General features: G+C 46.7%; 1 protein-coding gene across 1 annotated transcript in view; it reads left to right on the top strand.

Annotated features, from left to right (window-relative positions):
* Nucleotides 1-17711, top strand: part of PDIA5 (protein disulfide isomerase family A member 5) — a 91862-nt gene that overhangs the window by 29985 nt on the left and 44166 nt on the right. The window contains exons 4-7 of the mRNA XM_047099358.1: nucleotides 3094-3177; nucleotides 3427-3472; nucleotides 7747-7839; nucleotides 11981-12041. Coding sequence (XP_046955314.1) covers nucleotides 3094-3177; nucleotides 3427-3472; nucleotides 7747-7839; nucleotides 11981-12041 — 284 coding nt within the window. The remainder of the gene's footprint in view (nucleotides 1-3093; nucleotides 3178-3426; nucleotides 3473-7746; nucleotides 7840-11980; nucleotides 12042-17711) is intronic.

Here is a 17711-nt window from a genome sequence, read left to right as displayed (position 1 = left end):
AAGTCTTATGTTTTCTTCTAAAAATTATTTGAATTTAGCATTTGCTTCTTCATGTGTAAGCATATTTAACATCACTTACTGGAGCTCAGTAGACAGAGCCAAGAGAGCCAGAAGTGCAGGGCCTCATCCCGACAGTGAAAAGACAGCATCATTCATTCATTCACTCCTTCGCTCAGGCTATTTAGAGAGTGTCTGCTAGGTGCCAGCTGCTGTTGTAACTCTGGGGAATCAAACAAAGCCCTCACCTTCATGGAGCAAACATTTATGATGGGGGTGACAGTGGACACGGTCAGATGTGGAGCTGTGCTCTGTGGAGAGAAAGACCGCAGGGAAGGGAGTGTGGGAATGTGGGAGGTGCTTGGCTGAGGCTCTGAGATCTGTGACAGAGGTGCTCAAATAGGCCAGGAAGCCACCTCCCCCGTGACCCCCCTGAGAACTGTGCATTATTGCGAGCACGCGTGTTGTGCGCATTTGTGTGTGTGTGTGTGTGTGTATGTGTGTGTGTGTATGTGTGTGTGTGTGTCTGTCTGTAGGGAGCAGGGGAGAAGAGAGAATCCTGGGGGGAGTGTCATAATCCAAAGAGGGAAGTGGGTTGCACCAAGTCTGCAGCAAGGAATCCTGTGGCAGGGACAGCTGTGACTCACTTAACTGGAGTGGGGGAGCCACAGGCCGAAGGCAGGGCCGGACCCGCAGCCAGGGGTCCACTCTGAGGAACAGGGAGAACCTCTGTGCTCCCCCTCCCCGGCTCCACTCAGCCTTGTTGGTTCCCCTGGTTCCCCTAAGCCTGGTCTGAGCTCCCCGGGGACCCTACTGCTGCAGCAGCAAGACTTTTCTTTGGCGTGGGTTCTGGCAGAGCAGGCAGGAATTGGGGTTAGAATGATTCTGAGCCCTGTCCCTCCTCTCTCTACTTTATGAAAGTCACGGGAAGAGCCTGCCAGCCAGGCTTGAGGGAAGAGAGCCAGCGTGGGGTGGCGCTTCTCCCCTCCGGTTGGCTGCCTTGCAAAGTCTGAGCGGCCACCTCAGGTGCGGCAGAGTGGGCAGGCCCATTGGGTGCCCCTGCTGGATGCCAGGATGGGGCTGAGGGAGGCCTGAGGTGCTTGAGATTGTTGTTGCAGTTGGGTGAATGGCAGGTGGTCACCCAGAAACAGTTGAGATCGGCAGAACAAAGCTGGACAAGGCAAGTGCCAAGTGAATGGTTGTAAACATCCCAAGTGGAGTCCTCTCCTGGGGAATTAACTCAGGCAGGGAAAGGGCACCTTAGATGCAGTTGTTTGCAAACAAATCTACCACCTGTAATAGAAGGGCTTCACCACAGAGCCCCTGTGGGCAGGGCAAACCCAAACTGTAATAGCCCTTGTCACTTGGAGGTGTGTATGGCATCCCCATGGGGCTTTAGGGGACGAGTTTCTAGCAATTGGATTCCGTGGGCTGCCCTTCCAGGAGCTTTCTGATGTATACCCTCAGCCCATCTGGATCTCCTCCCCATCTCTGCTTATCTACCTTCTCTCTGGATTCCCTGTCTCTAAATGCCCTTGCCACCTTGGGGGAGCAGCCACTGTATTGTCATTAGCCTTTCCTTTTGGAATTTATCATGCATTTCTTTTGAGTCCCCACTGTTTGCCAGGTCAGTGGCTGTGGTGTTGACTACCACAGGCAAGACTAAATAGGGAGGGAAAAGCCTGGGCCTGGGTTGGGGTGGGGGCAGGAGGGTGGCCCCCTCTCTGACCTACACACATCTCTCTAGTAAGACATGCTTCTTGAATTGCAAAGTGTGTTCTACGCTTAAAATGAGGTCCCACATTTTTGCTTGTCCATTGATGAATGTTGCTTTTAGAATTGAGCTGAATGGTTGAATTAGTCTGTCTGTATTGGGGCTGGTGCACAGCTGTGTGAAGCTGATGGCTGTAGAAGGTAGTGAGGTATGTAAACAGGTGAGAGATGAAGGGACTTCCCTCAGGTGGCTGTCATACCTGGCAGAACAAAGTTTCTCATGCAGTGTGGTCAGTGGGAACCAGTGGACTTGGGTAGTCAAGATACCCTCACTAAGTCCATGTGGCTCTGGAGAGAGGGCCCTGCATGGGTGGGGTAGCTGGCTGCCTTTGGCTGGCCATTGGGCAGACTTGGCTGAGTATGGTGAGGTTATGGGGAAAGCTATGAGACAGATGGGGTCTCTGAGGGGCTGGTGGGAGTCATAGGGGAGGCCAAACTTTGGAAAGATGAGGGAAAGGAGGAAGAGCCAGAAGAGGACAGTGGTGTGCATCAGGATCACCTGGAAGGCTCCTTAAGACATAGTTGCTCAAGTACCCGCAGAGTTTTGATTCAGCAGATTTGGGATGGGGCCATTTCTAACAGGTTCCTGGGTGGTGCTGATGCCGCTGGTCCAAGGACCACATTTTGAGGTCCGTTGATCTCACAGGAAGGAAACCGGAGATGAGATCAGGCATGAGCACTCTGTAAACGCTGAGTGGCACCAGACAGACGTTTCTTATCAGAAGTGTGAGAGTGTGATATTGCAGGAGCTGCACCTCGCTGAAGCGTTCTCCTCTCTCCCTGTGGCTTCTGTCAGTACCTGCTCAGATTTCGTAACTTCTTCAGCCTTGTAGGACATTCTCCTCTTATCCTGGTCAGATGGTATATAGTAGGTGGGATATGGTACGCATTTGAGCTTAAAAACAAAAACTTGCTTGGGCCTTAGGCAGAGAGTCTGAAGTAATGGTCTGGGAAGGGCCACGTTAATCTGTATTCTTTTAAATTTCCCAGGTGGTGCTGATGAGCAGCCAGGACTGGGAGCCACAGATCTATACTGTAGTTGGTTTTTCTTCTTAGAATGGGCTGTACTCCTGGGGACTTGCTTTGTCCAGAGCTGTCCATGTTGCCCCTCTGCTTATCTCTGTCTTTCTTGATCAGCCCATATCCTTTTGGTTACTCTGCTTCCTCCAGTTCTCTGAGAGCCCACCTATAGTCAGGGCCTTTCCTGCTATTGAGAATTTCAAGGTACCAGGCTTTTTTTAGGCCACGAGCAGATTTTACTCTGTCAACACCTTTGTGAGGACCTCAGGTAACAAATGGTTTCGGACATTTGTGTCTTTTCAGTGATGCTGAGAGTAGAAAATTGTGCAAGAAGATGAAAGTTGACCTGAGCCCAAAGGACAAAAAGGTTGAATTATTCCATTACCAGTAAGTACATGTGGGCATTTCCAATTTCCAAGTAAGTGCTAGAAAGCTTTCATTGGTATTCCCAGTGAACAGTTTTGAGTTAGGTTAATTTTATTTCAGTGTTTTTCTTCTGCGTTTACAGTTCTTTTTTTTAAAAAAATCTTGAACTGTGTTCAATAGCTGAATGTTATTAAGATGCTGCAGGAAACCAAAGGTATGTATCTTCATAACCATTCTTAAAGTTAACACCTTTTTCTCCTCATTCGACAGGGATGGTGCATTTCATACTGAATATAACCGAGCTGTGACATTTAAGGTAAATTTACCTCCCTCATTCTCAGCAGAGGTAGAGTCTGAACAGATGCCAAAAGCCTGGCAGGTTTTCTCTGAGAGAAGGAAGGGCAGATTGCACAGATAGCTCTTTCAAATGACCTGAGGGATTCTTATCTCTAGAGCACATGTCAGCAGAATATCTGGAAAAGTTTGTAACCGTTAGCACAATGGGGATGGCCAGCCTTGTAAATAAGTGTGTGAATCTATCAGCAGAGGCATGTGGGTGAGACATGTGACGTTACGCCTCTCTCCTCCAGAGGCCTGGGTTTCCTTTTGCTGTGGCTTGAAGCGCTCCTTCATCTCCACAGTAGTGTCCATACTGGCTATCCAGAGTCTGGGGGGCACTTAGCACAGGGTGCAGGACACGGGCAGGTTGGCACCTGTTGGCTGATGCACTTCATTTCAGATGACACGCCGATGTCACTGAGTCATTCCCCTGCTACAAGTCCGATTTAGCAGTGGATGGAAAAGCATCAGTGAAAATAGGTGTGGAAGGTCTTTGACCCGCCGCCCTGAGTCCTTCGATTGCCCTTGGATTCTCCTCCTTTAGCTACCCATTCTCTTCCTCAGACAAGTCTTCTCCTATCTCTGGTCCGGGCGGCATGCCTCTGCCCCGTCTGGGGCCATGTATTTCTTCTGTTCTCAACATAGACTGAACTTATTTTTTCAGACTCTCCTGCTTTGCTCTCCTCTTTCTGTCTCTCTTTCTCCATCTCCTTCCATTCTTTCCTGTTCATCCATCCGTGCAGCTGTCAGTGTCCCACTCTTCTACCGCTCTTCCTCAGCTCCCTGGTCACTTCTTGCTTATCTGCCAACACTCGTTCTTTTTTAAGTTGCTACAGCTTTACCTTATACAGATTCAGCCTGATTACTCATCTTAACACCCACTTAGACACTTAGAGAAAATTCTACCACCTAGAGTTTCTTAACCTCTTGTTCTGTGTTAAGATGTCAGCCGAAGCCCTCAGAGAGAACACACACTCCCCAGGAACAACGTGTAGCCGGGCAGGGCAGGGGAAGTGCTATGCAGTGATGGAAGGGGGTGCCGGGGGCTTTTAGTTTTGTCTTTGGAGGCTGTGTTCAGTTTACATTTAGCGGCTCCCTCTGAGCAGTCTGTCCTGGGATCATGGAGCAGGAAATAGCAGCTGCTCAGAACTGTAGTAGCAAGGAGCTACTGAAGGAGCAAGGAGCCCAAGTGGTCTGAGCTTGCCTAGGTCAGGAGGCTGAGTCCTGGCCTCTGTCCACCCCTTACAAAGACCAGGTGTGTGGCATTTGCTCACTCTTCATCCTTCCTAGTATTTCTGCATCAATAAGTTGGAGAAGCAGGCTGAGCGTTGGACAGGGTCAGAGTCTTTAGTGGAGAGAGGGCATCCTTAGTTCAAGGGTTCCCCAAAGCCCACAGGGTCATCAGGGACTGGGGTAGGGTCCCTGGAGTTCTCAGGGCAAGGGTAAGCAGCATATTGTTTCCCATAACTGCCTGATGGCTTCTGCTCATCATTGAGCAGGAGCAGCTGAGACCAGTGCCCTCCTTGGTCACAGGTTGGTTTTCTTCTCAAGTTTCCTCCTAGGCCTCCATCTCCAGAGAGACAGAGGAGTCCCTGCCAGGGTTGGGTGGCCAGTTGCAGGTTCATGCTCTGGCTATTGTTGCTGTCGTCCTGTGTGGTTCTGGGGGGGCCCAGTCACAGGCACCACGCTGTGGCCCCTAAAGAAGCCAGAGACCAGACAAGTGAGGGTAAAGAGCAGGAAGCTCAAAGAGGGGAACTTCCTGTATAAGTGGCCTTTTGCTGGTCAGGAGTCTGTCCTGCAAAATCCTTATTATGTGTCAGTGGTGAGGACTGGAGATGCCTGGAAGCCAGGATTCAGATGACCCTCTGACAACCTTCTCCCAAGACCATGTAGCTATGAGTGTGGTTTCCCAGACGTGAAGATGTCCTGAAAACCAAGGTGTGGGTGTGGGGCCATTTCCCTGGCATTCAGAGCACCCAGGACAGGATGGCTGAGGGAGTGGGGTGTTCCCCATGCGGCTCCCTGCAGATTTTTCCACCCAAGATCTCATCGGTTACAGTGCTTTGGAGAGAACCTATGGATGGAATCACTCAACTTCAGTTAAACAAGAATAATCTCCACCTGAAAAGCAAAAGATTGCTAGTATGATTATTTCAGTTCTTACGTTAGAAGAGGTGGCTCCGGGGCGCCTGGGTGGCGCAGTCGGTTGGGCCTCCGACTTCAGCCAGGTCACGATCTCACGGTCCGTGGGTTTGAGCCCAGCGTCGGGCTCTGGGCTGATGGCTCAGAGCCTGGAGCCTGTTTCCGATTCTGTGTCTCCCTCTCTCTCTGCCCCTCCCCCGTTCATGCTCTGTCTCTCTCTGTCCCAAAAATAAATAAAATAAAAAAAAAAAAAAAAAAAAAAAAAAAAAAAAAAAAGAAGAGGTGGCTCCTTTCCTCTTTGCATCCACTTTTGTCTTTCCTCCTTGATGCTGAGGCAGGGGTGGGAGTCGGGGAATGGGAGATGGTGCTAACCCTTTAACTCTGCTTGTGCTGGTGCGTGGACAGGAGGCCCCTGAGAGCAATAGTTCCTAACCGATTTTGGGTTCCTTGTCCCACTGAGAATCGACTGAAAGGCATGGATCTTCTCCCTAGAAACAGTGTGTTTGCATGAAGTAAATGTAAAATGTTGTCGTGTGAGTAAATGTAAATGTTAAGTAAAGTAACATAAAGAGTAATGCTTTCATGTGAGGCTGGGGTTTCACAGACCCCTGAAGGCTGCCCGTGTACCCAAGATTGAGAACCCCTGCACCAGGCATTTTCTGAAACAGGTGGGCAGCTGTAAGCATCTTTCTCACATGGCCCAGGTGGGCAGGTGCCTGTGCAGCTGTGGGTGAATATGGGTTTCAGGAGGCCCTCCAGTTCCATTCTGGCTTATACTGTCACAGGGAAGCTTTGACAGGGACAGAGGAGGCAGACCTGCCTTTGCCATGTGGAAATGGCCCTCTCTTCTTGCCAGAAGGCGTTTCACAGCCCCATTTGGAACAGCAAGGGAGCATTACCTGAATGAAATTCTACGAAATCTTAGCTGTCTCCCATTTTTCCATAGTAGCTCTTCCCAAATAATAAGCTCACAGAGGTCCTGTGTGCGTGACCAGTGGATGGCTGAATGCACAGCCTCCCTAAGAACGTGTTTCCTTTTCTCACCTCAGCCCTCCTCCCTCCCACCACACTTGTGGACACATTCAGGTTGTCATCTGCTCTTTGGGACTTGATCGAAGTGGACAGAAGTCACAAAATCTTGCATCAAATTGGGGACGCTGAAGGCTCTGTCTGTTGGCATGGAAGCCAGCAACTCCCCTCCAGGGTTGAAGGGATGGAGGTTGGCTGGTTTCTGGTATTCGTTCCTGGCTCTCATAGACTTTGAGCACCATTTCCCAGAGTGGCTGTCTGAGGGAAGGCTGCTTCTGTCCTGGACCAGTGAAGTGTGGCAGAGATAGAGAGCAGTAGAGGGACGGCGGCCTCCACATGGGAAGATTGTGTCTTTCCCAGAGGGAGTGAGATTTGAGTCAGTTGTCCACATGACAAAGGCTAGGTAAGTCCTTTATCCTGAAGGTCCTTGCCTTGTCAGATCTTCATCCTGGGCATGTAGAGGGAGGGTATTCAGGCAAGTAGGCAGTCACAGAGATGAGCACCCTGCCCCTGGGGGCTTCCCGGCTTGAGCTCCTCGGGGGATGATCAAGATTTAACGCACTCTCAAACCAGTTTAGATCACAAAATATTGAGCAGGTGGCAGTTAGGTGTGCTTACCTGCTTGTGTGGTCGGCAGTTTTGGAGGCTGCACGAATGTGGAATCCTTGGACAGGACTGGAGACCTTTATTCAAGTTGATCAGAAAGGCTTCCTGGAGGAGATGAGACTTAGAAGCATGAGCCTGTCTCTGGTTTGACTAAGCCAATGAATTGTCTCAAATCTCCTCTTTGATGTCCATGAAGAAGCACAGTAGGTATGGATCAGCTGACCAGATTAAGGTGTCACGTGGCTGAAAAATTTTGGTGGAGGCGGTGGGGGTGCATTTTTAGGGCCCTCAGCAGTGAAGTCAGTGGGCAATGGAATGGCACCCCTGCCCCCCACGGGGTTGCCCACGTGCGACATGCAGACCCTCTCCAGGCACGTGGGTCTCTGGGCAGAGAGATGGGGCAGGTTCCTGATTTCCCCACCTCCCTCTTTTCCTGGCTAAAACGACTTTTCCCTTCTTTGTTCTTTTCCTCAGTCTATAGTGGCCTTTCTGAAGGATCCAAAAGGGCCTCCACTGTGGGAGGAAGATCCTGGAGCCAAAGACATTGTCCACATTGACAGTGAAAAGGTAACTTATTTTGCATCGATTCTGGTGGACACTGGAAGCTTCCCCCAACCAGGGTCTCCGTAGGAGGGATGCCCAAAGAAATGAGGAATGGGACTTTTCAGAGACCAGTTGTACTTTTCTCCAAGGGAGCCGGGCCCCTAGGCCCCTAATATTTGTTCTCCTTCCCAGCTCCATGACGGAACCCACAGGAGATCACAGACTGGCTGCCTGAGACCTTGCCTGAGACCTCCCATTCTTCACTGCCTTATTTAATGTATTTTAATGTGTTTAGATTTTTCTCAGAGAAATATCCATTTAAAAAGCCTTTCCTTATTATGTAACCCAGTCATTGCTGGGATTGGCGCTGTGTTTGTGTGTGTGTGTGTGTGTGTGTGTGTGTGTGTGTGTTTAAAAGTAAGTTTTGTTTTTTTGCTTTCTTTAAGAATAATCTCAGAGGTTTGGGTTGGAGTTCCAGAGACTTGGGTCAGATCTCTATAATTCTAAGTCATGTAAATTTGAGCAAATTATTTACCCTCTTAAGTTTTAATTTCTGGATTTGGCTGGGCTAGGGAGTTAGGGAATAGAACAGTGGTTCTGATTTATAGTCTCCATACAACCTGACCCTCCTTTCTAAGCCTGCCCCACCCGACCTGAATGTACATCTTTATCCATGTATTGTGACACATGCATACCTCATTTGTTTGGCTGTGTCTTCACCTAAGGATGGGCAAGAACGTCTTTGTTATATTCCAGATGGTCTGTGAGGCAGGCAGTGCTATTTTGTAGATGGAAGGAGAATGTCCTTTTTTTAAAAATCTATGAAATACTGTTGACATACAGTGCTATATTAGTTTCAGATATATAACATAGTGATTCGACAGTTCTACATATTACAGAGTGCTCACCATGAGAAGTGTGGTTACCATCTGTCATGATACAAAGTTATGGCAGTATTACTGACTCTGTTCCCTTTGTTGTACTTTTCATCTCTGTGACTTATTTCTCTTACAATTAGACATTTATACCTCTTTTAAAAAATTTTTTTTAATGTTTATTTATTTTTGAGAGAGAGAGAGAGAGAGAGAATGCAAGCAGGGGAGAGGCAGAGAAAGAGGGAGACACGGAATCCAAAGCAGGCTCCATGCTCTGAGGTGTCAGCACAGATCTCAATGTGGGGCTGGAACCCACAGACCGTGAGATCCTGACCTGAGATGAAGTCGGACACTAAACTGACTGAGCCACCCAGGCGCTTCTGGACGTTTATACCTCTTAATCCCCTTCACCTGTTTCACTTATGCCCCCACTCCCTTCGCTCTGGCAACCACCAGGTTTTTCTCTGGTTTTATCAGTCTGTTTTTATTTGTTTGGTTTTGTTTGTTTATTTTGTTTCTTAGATTCCACATATAAGTGAAATCATATGGTATTACTTGTCTTTCTCTGAATTATTTCACTTAGCATTACCCTCTAGATCCATCCATGTTGCTGCAGATGGTAAGATCTCATTTTTTTTATGGCTGAGTAATATTCCATTGTTTGTTGTGTGTGTGTGTGTGTATATGTATATATGTATGTGTATATACACACACACATATATATACACATACATACATACCACGTCTTCTTTATCCATTTATCAGTTGATGAACACTTGGGTTGCTTCTGTATCTTGGCTGTTGTAAATAATGCTGCAGTAAACATAGGGACATGTATATCTTTTCAAGTTAGTGTTTTTATTTTCTTTGGGTAAATACCCGCTAGTGGAAATTACTGGGTCATATGGGATTTCTACTCTCAATTTTTGGGTGAACCTCCATACTCTTTGCATAGTGACTGCACCAGTTTATATTTCCACCAAGAGTGCATCCTCGCTAACACTTGTCATTTGTTTTTGTGATAGGAACTGGAGAATGTTTGTTCTTATCTTGATAACATGAAATGTACTTTTTATATTCCTCTGCCTCCCCTCCCTTTTCATTTAAAATTATTGACCCTTAATGCTTGTTAATCCAGAAGAAAAGGATGCCATTTATACTTTCTGGAGGAGGGATCATGTGTGATCGTTATGGGCTGGGCAATTTGAATTAAGGGGCTGGCCATCAGCATTTCTCTGGGATAGAAAATGCCAGTATCATCAGAAGGTAAAAAGTATGTTGCTGGCAGGGGAAGAGGGGCAAATGTCAGGAGGTGGTGGCATCTGTGCCCGTAGTTATGAGGAAAACAAGCAGCCTAAACTCACTGTTGCTCATGGGAAGATTTTGTGATAATGCATGTTTCTAGCCTTTCTGGAAAGTGATTGCCTGCTGTCTCCTTCCCCTGAGATGATCATGTCCTGAAACTCCTAAGATCGCTCTTCTGTAACTAGAAATATTAAGGAGAAAAAAAATGTTTTCACACCTGTAGGCAATCCTCTTGTTATACTTGGTGCTGTTTTCTCTTCTGTAGAAGTTTAAGGTACAGCTGCCTTTCTGCTGATAGAATCTCCACATAAAATAACTAAAAGTTCCCAATTCAAGTTAATTGCCAATTGTATTTGTGAGGTTAGTATTCTGCACTGTTGAAGGTAATTAAGCATCTTTGAATGTAATGTAATGATTGTTACTACCCAGGGTATGAAACCAAATGGCTACAGGCTCAGAAAACCCTTTTCTTCTCAGATCTCCAGGTTTTTTCTCCAGGGATTTCAGAAGATCATTTTCAAAGCGTTTGCATTTTCTACCCATAGTCAGGGTCAAAGATCTTAGTTGCTAATTCTGTTTTGTAAAATTATATAATTCTAGTTATGTAAACAAGGGTGAACATTTTCAGAATTTATTATAAAATGTTTTAAATTCCTACAAAATATTTGTAATATTTTTTATCTAACTGAAAAATTATAAGCAATGCGTATTCATTGTTGAAAATTTAGAAAATACAGCTTAAGTTTAAAAAGAAAAACAAGTTACTTTATCCCTTCCCATTGAGAAGTACCCACTGCTGGTATTTTCTGTAGCCTTCCAGGCTTTCAACATAATGCATACATATTTTTACTCACAAAAGTGTCATTACATTTTATATGCTGCTTTCTAACTTGCTTTCTTCCCCCCACTTAACGTAACAGGCATATCTTATTGTGACATTAAATATTCCTCTTCATCGTTTTTAATGATGCAGTAGTATTCCATAGAGCGGGATGTACCCTCATCTATTTACCTAATGCCTTGTTGCTGCCAGAAAGCTGCATTTCGCAATCTCCTTTTACTTTCCTTATTCAAAAGAGAAAAACCTCTAATTTTCTTCTATGGAAACTGGTTAGAGAAGCAAATTATTTTAATCAAAACATGCTTTGTCATTGCGTTTCTCTGCAGTCCTTGATAGATTTGCTTTTTCCGGAACATCGTTGACTTTCGTTGGAAGAAAGGTCTTTGACCCTGCTTTACACTGAAGTCTCTCCATTAGCACTGTTGTGAAATATAAAAATGTCTTTTTTTTGCATTTATTGTATTTATTTAACAAATAATTATTTATTGCATAATAATGTGCCAGGCACTGTTTGGAGGGTTTTACAAATACAGATGATCTGTACCCCATGGGGGCAGGAGGGCATGCCTCATCTGTGTGTTCCTGTGCACACAATGGGCTCCTGGGCACATGGACGGTGGCGGTAGGGCTGGGGAAAGAGACAGTGGGTTTGGGTTAGCCCTGTGTGACCTTAACCAGCAGATCTCCGTCTAGCCAAGTTGGGCCACGTGAAAACAACCAACCCCCTACAACACAACCACTCCATAAATCACTTGAGGGGGCAGGCTGGTTGAGCCTCACAGGACATAAATAGTTCCTTGCAGGTTTTTAATCATTCAGGTGGAGCTGCAGGTAAAGCTGGTAGCCTGGTCCTGACTACTTCATCATACCAGGTGGCCTTGGGAAAGCCATGTGCCCCCTTGGGGCCTCAGTTTCCTCATCTGTAATATGCAGGGGTAGTACAGATTGTCTCGATCGTCCAGCTCCTGACAGGCTGAAACTCTGGCTGCATGCCCCAAACCCCATGTCAGACCATGGGACATCTGAAATGCTGGACAGCTCCTTCCACCATGGTGGTGCCCCCACCCTCCAGAGCCAGGGGCATGTCGCCTCCCTGTTGTGTTATTGTGTGTGTGACCTGCCGTGTTCTCTCTTTGTGCCTCAGGACTTCAGACGGCTCCTGAAGAAGGAAGAGAAGCCCCTCCTGATGATGTTTTATGCCCCCTGTGAGTGACCTTTCTCCTTCGGGCCAGAGTTCATTGTTCAGCCTCTTGGAGGGGCAGCTGGGGGTTGGGAGGCGGGGGACTGGGAACTAGCCCCAACTCTCTTAGAATGTGAAGTGCGTCCCTCACCCCATCTCTCCGTCTGCCTCTTTGCCTTTTCATTTGGCTCCTCCCCTCCTACTGTCCACATCAGTTTTTCTCTCACTAGAATCTGCATCCTTCTGCCCTCCTTGCCCCAAGCTCTACCTAGCAACAACACAGGTCTCTCCAGGTATTCCTTTCCCACCAGCTGTGTGCCTGGTGGAGCTATGTGCCGATGGAGCCATGCCTCACCCTCTAGGTCCACTGCTGCTCACCAGCCAGAGCCTGGCCAGCCCCCCAAGGCAGCCATTTGCCCAGCTCTGGCTCCTGCACACCTCTGCTGGTGTCACCTGGGAGGTGTGGGGGAATCAGGACCAGGGAGAAAAGGGCCTCATATTTTGGTTCATTCTCTAGATGAGGCACAAAGCCATAGGAACAGCAGAAAGATCATTGAGATGACAACCAGAAGACCCAGGTTCTAATTCCAGCTATGCCAACAATCGAGCTGGGTGACCTTGGTCAAATCCTTTGCCTTCAAATCCTTCATCTTCAAATCCTTCACGTCTCTGCCCCTCAGTTTCCATTGCTTTTAAAAAATTTTTTTTAGGGGCGCCTGGGTGGCGCAGTCGGTTAAGCGTCCGACTTCAGCCAGGTCACGATCTCGCGGTCCGTGAGTTCAAGCCCCGCGTCAGGCTCGGGACTGATGGCTCGGAGCCTGGAGCCTGTTTCCGATTCTGTGTCTCCCTCTCTCTCTGCACCTCCCCCGTTCATGCTTTGTCTCTCTCTGTCCCAAAAATAAATAAAAACATTGAAAAAAAAAATTTAAAAAAAAAAATTTTTTTTTAATATTTACTTATTTTTGAGGAGGAGAGAGAGCGTGAGCAGGGAAGAGGCAGAGAGAGAGACACAGAATCTGAAGCAGATACCACGCTCCAAGCTGTCAGCACAGAGCCCGACATGGGGCTCGAACTCAGGAGCCATGAGATCATGACCTGAGCCAAAATCGGATGCTTAACCAACTGAGCTACTCAGGTGCCCCCACCCCCCTCAGTTTCCATTTCTATATGAAAAGAGAGTGTATCAGAGCAGTGGCTTTCAGACTTTTTGACTGTATTTCCTAGTATTAATTTAAAAATACTTTTCATGGCAACCTGGTGCTATAAGTATACATGTAACTTATATATACTTATAGTAAATAAGTTGACTAAGTAAATAAGCTGAAACCACAGTTTTACAAAACCATACTTTACCCTTACTACTTGCCATCTACTCTGCCAGATGTAGTATGCACTATTTCGTTTTTCTATTTTGTTTTATGTATGTATGTTTGTTTGTTTATATTTGAGAGAGAGAGCACAAGCCGGGGAGGGGCAGAGAGAGAGAGGGAAACAGAACCTGAAGCAGGCTCCAGACTCCTAGCTGTCAGCACAGAGACCGATGCGGGGCCCAAACTCATAAGCCATGAGATCATGACCTGAGCTGAAGTCGGATGCTTTAACCAACTGAGCTACCCATGCACCCCAGTCTATTTTGTTTTATTCAGAAGTTACTGGTTTTTCCTATAACCCTCTAATAGAGGGTCTGCAAACTATGGCCCGTGGGCTGTCCATCTTTTTTGGTAAGTTAATTTTTGTTGGAATAGACATATTCATTTGTTTATAGATTGTGGCTGCTTTCAAAAGCTAAGCAGAGTTAATTAGTTGATAGTATGTTCTACAAAGCCTCAAATATTCTGCCTGGGCCACCCTGGAGTCTAACAGGTCCCAACCCACAGATTGAAAAACCCTGGAATACAGCCTATGTAAGGCCCCTAGAGCTGTGGCTCTGTGATCTGCATAATGCCCTTCAGAAAACTAAAGACTGGAGAGAGAGGGACCATGTGTGGTGGGATGTAGGTGTGCCCTGGCCTGTCCGTGGCTTGGAGGAGTATCAGTGGCTATCATCCATCACCCCACAGTGGACTTCCTTCACACACCCCAAGCCCCTTTCCCCTCTGGTAACCACTGAACTATGAGTTTGTTTTTGTTTTGTTTTGTTTAGTTTAGTTTTTAGATTTCACATGGAAGTAAAATGATAAGGTTTTTGTCTTTCTCCTTCTGACTTATTTCACTAGCATAATGCCCTCAGCGTCCATCCTTGTTGTTGCAGGGGGCAAGAGTTCATTATTTTTTATGGCTGAGTAGTAATTCTGTTGTGTATATATGTGTATGTGTATATATACACACGTATATATACTATACATACCACAGCTCATTATCCATTCATCCACTGATGGACATATAGGTTGTTTCCATATATTGGTTGTTGTAAATAATCCTGCAATAAACATAGAGTGCATGTATCTTTTCAAATTAATGTTTTTATATTCTTCAGATAAATACTGTTCCAGTAGTGGAACAGCTGGATCATATGGGAGTTGTATTCTTAATTTTTTGAGGAATCTCCATACTGTTTTCATAGTGGTTGTACCAACGTACGTTCCTACCAACAATGTACAAGCGTTCCTATTTCTCCACATCTTCGCCAACACTTGCTATTTCTTTTTGATAAAATCCCTTCTGAAAGGCGTGGCACACAATGATATATCATTGTGGTTTTGATTTGCATTTCCCTGATGAGTGATGTTGAACATCTTTTCATGTGTCTGTTGGCTCACTTGATTGTGTTGAATGATCCTTTTAATGTATTGTTGAATTTGGTTTGCTAATATTTTGATGAGGATTTTCACGTCTATGTTCATCAAGGATATTGGCCTATAATTTTCTCTTTTTGTGGTGTTCTTGTCTGGTTTTGGTATCAGAGTAACTGGCCTCATAAAATGTATTTGGAGGTATTCCCCTCCTTTTCAGTGTTTTGAAAGAGTTAGAGGAGAATAGATATTGAATCTTTGAATGTTTGAAAGAATTTATCAGTGGAGCTGTCTGGTCCTGGACTTTTGTTTTTGGCAGGTTTTTGATTACTGATTCAATCTCATTGCTAGTAATTGGTCTATTCAGGTTTTCTATTTCTTACTGATTTAGTCCTAGAAGATTATATGTTTCTAGGAATTTGCATATTTCTTCTAAATTATCCAATTTTTTTTTGGTGACTAATTGTCCATACTAGTCTCTTAGGATCCTTTGTATTTCTATGATGTGAGTTGTAACTTCTCATTTCAGTTCTATTTACTCTTGTAAGCCTGCCTTGAATCCCTTTTCTTGAGAAGTTCTTTGGACAAAGACCCCTCCCATTTCCACCTGAATGATCATGCCTCCCAAGATGGCTGCCCTTTTATGAGGTTCTGGTGGTTCTGTGGTTAGTTCACCATAACAATAGCCTGTCCCCAGCCCCTGTTGATTGCTGGGTATCCCCCTAACCCAGCCTCCTCTCAGATACCTTGCTGGCCTTAAGGGTGTGCCTGCCTATAGAAAGGAGGCCCTGGTGTCCTACTTCTAGTTAGATCAGGCTTTGCTCAGAATGGTCATGCACTTTAACCTTGGGTCATTCTCTTCTTTAATGTTCACTGGTTGGTTTCATGCCTTTTTGTTTCTCCTTGGAGGGATCTTATTAACTGCTTAGCTGTGAGTTGCTTCAGGAATTGTCCTGCCTACCCAGCCCCTTGAGGAGAGGGCCCCCTTTGGTTTATCTCAGAACCTTTCAGGATTCAATGTATGGGCTAGATGAGATTAAAACCGAGTATATGTCTGTATATAGTTCGTGTCACAGGCAGGATCATGGTATAGTCGTGTGGGTTTCATTAAAATGACACTAGTCCATCACTTACAAAGGTGGTTCCCTAGCAGTTTGCGCTGGAATGTGTGTGCCATCTCCCCCACCCCTTTCCCAGGCTGTCTGGGAGGGTGCCCATCCTCCTCCCCATAGCAGGCAGAGAGGCATGCATAGTTATTACCTTTATATAATGGAAAGTGGGATAGAAGTTAGGTCCCTTGTTGGTGTCACAGAGCAGTTAATAGTCGAGAAGGGAGGATGAAAACTTGGAGCCGTTAAGTTCAAATTTGTGAAGGGGTCAGACTGGATGGCCTCCTGGGTCCCAGGTAACCTCAGGACTCTTTTGTTGTTGTTTTTGTTGAAACAGACGTGTGCTTTTTATTATACTAGTCCACTCAAGCCTTCATGGCCTCATAATGCAGCTTATTCCTGGAAACACACCAGTTCCCTAACTGGGAAGTCTTTTAGGACTCTGATCCTTTGATCATGTTCGGGGTGAATGAACCCAAAGGCAGTGGGAGGCTTTACTTGTGACAAGGAATCTGGGTCCTTGGGACCTATTGTTTATTCAGTCAATGTTGACAGAATTAGTGAGAAAATAAAAGGGTGACCACTCTAACTTTCAGGGTTTGAGAGTGACAATTAGTCTTATCTCTTCCTGTGCCTCCTGGTTGAATCCATTGAAAGAGAGATTCAGATAGGGATCATGGTACCAGCTCTATTTTTGGTCAAGTTAAATTGGAAACTGGCTTGGTCTGTAGCTTCCTATTACTCTTCCATCACCTCTTCACCTCACTAACTTCTTCTCCCAGAGCTGCTGGGCTCCACCCATGGGGATTTGGGGGGGACATGAGGGTAATGTTGCTGCAGGCTGCAGACGGGCAGAGCTGGAAAAGAGACGCCACCCCTGTGGGAGTAGTTCATAAATTAAGCCCCTGACTGATGTGGCCCAGTGGGCGTCAGACTCCCACCATCTCATCAAGCCACTGAATAAAGAGTAGATGAACTCCAAGTGCACTCCCCCCTGCCCCCGACTTATTTTCCCTCCTGGGAGTGACATCCTCTGTCCCCTGTGGAGTGTTCGCCCACTGCAGACCTAGCAGGTGCAGACACTCAGGTCTTGTATTGACAGTGCCTTCCTTGCTGAGCGTCTGGCTCTGTCCTCCCAAGTGTTGGCTCTGCCCCTCAGCCTCCAGGGGAGACTCTGTGTCCACTCCATAGATGGGAAAGCTGAGGCTCAGACTACTCGCTCAGTCTTAGCACAGGCAGCAGACAGTCAAGGGGAGACCTGGGTTTCATGCTCCCCAGAGCTGAGCATCTTGTTTGCTGTGCACCCCCCGTTGTCCCTGCTGTGTGTCATCCACCATGGAGCATGGGCACCTGGCTGGGTCGGCCTTGTTGTCCCTGTTTCCCTCCTCTGTGAGTGTCCCACCATGGGAACAGTGTCCCCTGACAAATGTCACGTTCTTTTCTTCATGACACTTGTGGGGATGGGGCTGTGTGTGGCAGCTGATGGAGAAAGGTGCATCTTGTCTTCTGAGGACAGATGCTGCGGGCTGTCCTTGCAACCACTCCCACACTCCTGAGTCCCCCTGAGTCTGAGCCTGAACTAATGGCATGAACCTAAGCCCAGGCTGGTGTGTGTACAGTGTGTGTCCGTCTGTCTGCTGGGCAGGAATGTCACAGGAGGACCATGGGCATTTGGGGAGTTCCATGTCAAAACCCCCTGCATCACATTTGGTCCAGCGGACTTGTGCTGGGGAGGCTCCTGTGGAACCTTGGACCTGCTCACAGTTCTCCAGTGTCTGTATCTGTCTGGCCCCGTGGGTGAGAGCACCTCTCCGATCTGTATTACTCTGCCCACAGTCTGCCAAGGTGTTAGCT

The sequence above is a fragment of the Lynx rufus genome, unplaced genomic scaffold, assembly GCF_022079265.1.
Source record: "Lynx rufus isolate CCGP_SWC_20201006 ecotype Redwood Valley unplaced genomic scaffold, mLynRuf1.p SCAF_5, whole genome shotgun sequence".
NCBI classification, from domain to species: Eukaryota; Metazoa; Chordata; class Mammalia; order Carnivora; family Felidae; genus Lynx; species Lynx rufus.
The sequence above is the reverse complement of the archived record's forward strand: the minus strand, read 5'-3'. Positions and strand labels throughout refer to the sequence as shown.